We start from the raw sequence: 3800 nt of genomic DNA, 5'->3' as shown, positions 1-3800 counted from the left end.
TCAGTGTGTTGGTGTGAGCGGTGATGACCGTGCCTGGTGAGCAGCGTCCTCCAGCTGTCTGTCTCGATCCTGCAGCTGCATTCTCAACGCGTGGAGCGAACTCTCCGTCCTGCTCAGCTATGGAGGGGGGGGGGGGGAGAGATAGATAGTGAGAGTGATAGAGAGAGAGGGAGAGAGATGGAGGGAGAGAAAGAGAGGGGGGACTTTTAACTTTTGATGCTCATTATTGAGACATAATTGATAATAATCTTTAAAAAACCCACAACCCCCCCCACCTCCCCCATCCACACACTAGTATTCGTTACACACCGATCACCAGCACACAAAATTACAAACATTCAGACCATCCGCAGCTCTAACAGTGCAGATCGCCCCTCCTTGATGCCCCGCCCTCGCAAACTCCCCCCTGAGGCGCGCAGAGACCACGCCCTTCAACATCTGGACTGGGTCTGCTGGGTCTCTCTCTGAACCAGGGTCTGCTGGGCCTCTCTCTGAACCAGGGTCTGCTTGGTCCCTCTCTGAACCAGGGTCTGCTGGGCCTCTCTCTGAACCAGGGTCTGCTGGGTCTCTCTCTGAACCAGGGTCTGCTGGGCCTCTCTCTGAACCAGGGTCTGCTTGGTCCCTCTCTGAACCAGGGTCTGCAGGGTCTCTCTCTGAACCAGGGTCTGCTGGGTCTCTCTCTGAACCAGGGTCTGCAGGGTCTCTCTCTGAACCAGGGTCTGCTGGGCCTCTCTCTGAACCAGGGTCTGCTGGGTCTCTCTCTGAACCAGGGTCTGCTGGGCCTCTCTCTGAACCAGGGTCTGCTGGGCCTCTCTCTGAACCAGGGTCTGCTTGGTCCCTCTCTGAACCAGGGACCAGGTTTTAACAGCCAACTTAGCTGGCCCAGACACAAGATTCGCTAACAGTTTGCCCTCTCTCTCTGGGAGTATTTGGGACCCAAGATAAACACATCCAAAGAGAAGTGAATCCTCAACCTTGTACTTACCAGCTGCAGGGGCACAGGGACAGGCTCTATTTACCAGGAAGTGTGATTTGTTAGACAGGGACTGATGAATGACTTCACTCCTGATTGCTTTACATCACAAATCACCCTCACATTATAACCCTCCTTATGCAAATACGCTTTTATGTGTGTGCGTGTGTGTGTGTGTGCGAGAGAGAGAGAGAGAGAGGGACAGAGACCGAAAGAGAGACACAGAGAGGGAGACAGACAGAGAGACAGACATATATATAGACAGAGATAGACAGAGAGAGAGATAGAGAGAGAGAGAGGGATGAGTAGAGGGTAGAATATGGTACCTCCATGTGAGTTATATTACTCATATGAGTCATATAATTCACCCCCCCCCCCCCCCCACACACACACACCAGCCCTACCTCTGAGGTGAGCATCTCCTGCTGGCTGTGTGCAGAGAGTGTGTGTGCCTCCAGTCTGGCTCTGAGTCGACCGCCGTCCTCCACACACTCCTGGTAGCGCTGCTCTGCCTGACTCAGCTGCTCTGCCTGCTCCGTCACCGTCTGCTCCAGAACACACACCTGGACACACACACACACACACACCTGAACACAACATTCACCTGAACACACACACACACACCTGCTCTGTCACTGTCTGCTCCAGAACACACACCTGGACACACACACACACACCTGCACACAACACACACCTGAACACACACACACACACCTGCTCTGTCACCGTCTGCTCCAGAACACACACCTGGACACACACACACACACACACCTGAACACAACACACAACTGAACACAACACAACACACACCTGGACACACACACACCTGCTCTGTCACTGTCTGCTCCAGAACACACACCTGAACACAATATACACCTGAACACACACACACACCTGCTCTGTCACCGTCTGCTCCAGAACACACACCTGGACACACACACACACCTGAACACAACACACACCTGAACACACACACACCTGCTCTGTCACCGTCTGCTCCAGAACACACACCTGGACACACACACACACACACACCTGAACACAACACACACCTGAACACACACACACCTGCTCTGTCACCGTCTGCTCCAGAACACACACCTTGACACACACACACACTCACCTGAACACAACACACACCTGAACACACACACACACCTGCTCTGTCACCGTCTGCTCCAGAACACACACCTGGACACACACACACACACACCTGAACACAACACACAATTGAACACAACACAACACACACCTGGGGCCTCATTTATCATTGAGGTACGCCTTCTTTTACACGGTCTTTTTCGCGAGTTCAGGCGTACGCCATTTGCCCCCCCCACATTGCGATTTATCAAGCCGTAAGGGCGAAAATTTAGTCGCCTTTCTCCGCGCTTTTGTAGGACACCTCTCAGCTTGTCCTACCGATTTACACGGTGTTCTACGCCCTTCTTGAACACAGGGGGAACTGGCGACGCAGGTGGTGCGTCGGTGAATTACTATGTTTGACGGAGAGAATAAGAGCGACAGTTCATGAACGCACAATCATGTAGGCTACTAGGCCAATTCAGCACAAACATATATCGCAATGCAAGATTAGACGTGTCCTCTAACCGGCTCATTCATGCTCCGATATGGATTTGTTCCCAAAACGGAACCTATGCGCTGTCCCAAACCTTTCCGCGCTATATGTCACACACCTAATGCAGGCACTCCATCAAACGGCAATAATTGACCAATTAGATTGTCATTAATATGTGATCATGTGGACCTGTTTGCTCTTTGGTAAGCATATAAATGACAGTCCTCCTGTGCGTAATGCGAGCCTAAATGAATCCGGCGCTACTTGGCCTACTGGCCGAGATAGAACTCCAAAGAGGTGACGGCGATGGCGACTGCACCCACATAAGGGCACCATCAGTGAATGAATACGTCTATGTGAATCGCTAAAATGTGCACACTATAAATACCCAAATCATATGTGACGCCGACATGCTCATCACAAGTGTAGTGGCACGGTGGCCTGGCTCCACGCATGACTCATTCATCCTGGCGCACAGCAGGGTAGGGCTAGACTGGAGGCAGGCGCTGCGCGTGACGGCTGGCTTATTGGTGTGTGCATAGCCAAGATACATATTCTTTGTCTTATTTACTTTAATCTTTATTAGCATTTTCCATCCATACAACGACAATACAATAAAACATAAAAACTTACAATAACAGCTTATGGGTACTTCCATCCATGCAGCTTTTTTTTCTTACTCAAATATGACAATTTTAATATTAGTGGTATCATCACACTTCCTTCTATAATCCATCCATTTTTCCCATCTCCCTTCAAACTTTCCTTCATGCATCCTCAATGCATGCGTGAACCTCTCCCTAACATACATCTCCTCCACAACACCCAGCCACTGCTCCTTGGTTGGGGGTCCCACCTTATACCAAGCCCTCGTTATTGTCTTTTTACTAGCAACCAATAGTAGGCTACTTTCACTAGGTATCTGTCCCCTCCTTGTACATCATCCCGTGTTATGTTTGCCAAGATATATATTCAAAGCTGATAAGAAGGTGGAGGCCGGCGCGCTGGAGGTGGAGGCTACAACTCGCGGGGGCACGACCGTCAGGTCCAGGACCACTGCAGACTCCCCCTCCTCTGAGTCCCACCCCACGTCAGAGTCTGGAGAAACAATTTCAATCATTTTCTTTGAGTTTGTCTGTGAACTTGATTATGCATTTAACATTTCATTGTGCAGCCATATTCATTTGATATGTTTTTCTGTTGGCAGTCAAATAAATGCTGTGATTTACCGGGTGATTTAGATGAGTCTTA

The 3800-nt window shown here is 50.2% G+C and overlaps 1 protein-coding gene across 1 annotated transcript in view; it reads right to left on the bottom strand.

Moving 5' to 3' along the window:
* The window catches only part of LOC311322402 (uncharacterized protein), a gene marked incomplete at both ends in the record, with an annotated part of 51256 nt that continues 47456 nt past the window's right edge, over window positions 1–3800 (bottom strand). Inside the window, 2 exons of the mRNA XM_084454467.1 lie at window positions 1–117; window positions 1378–1536. Coding sequence (XP_084310593.1) covers window positions 1–117; window positions 1378–1536 — 276 coding nt within the window. The remainder of the gene's footprint in view (window positions 118–1377; window positions 1537–3800) is intronic.

This window comes from Borostomias antarcticus (assembly GCF_949987555.1).
Source record: "Borostomias antarcticus genome assembly, chromosome: 2".
In the NCBI taxonomy this organism is placed as follows: Eukaryota; Metazoa; Chordata; class Actinopteri; order Stomiiformes; family Stomiidae; genus Borostomias; species Borostomias antarcticus.
The sequence above is the reverse complement of the archived record's forward strand: the minus strand, read 5'-3'. Positions and strand labels throughout refer to the sequence as shown.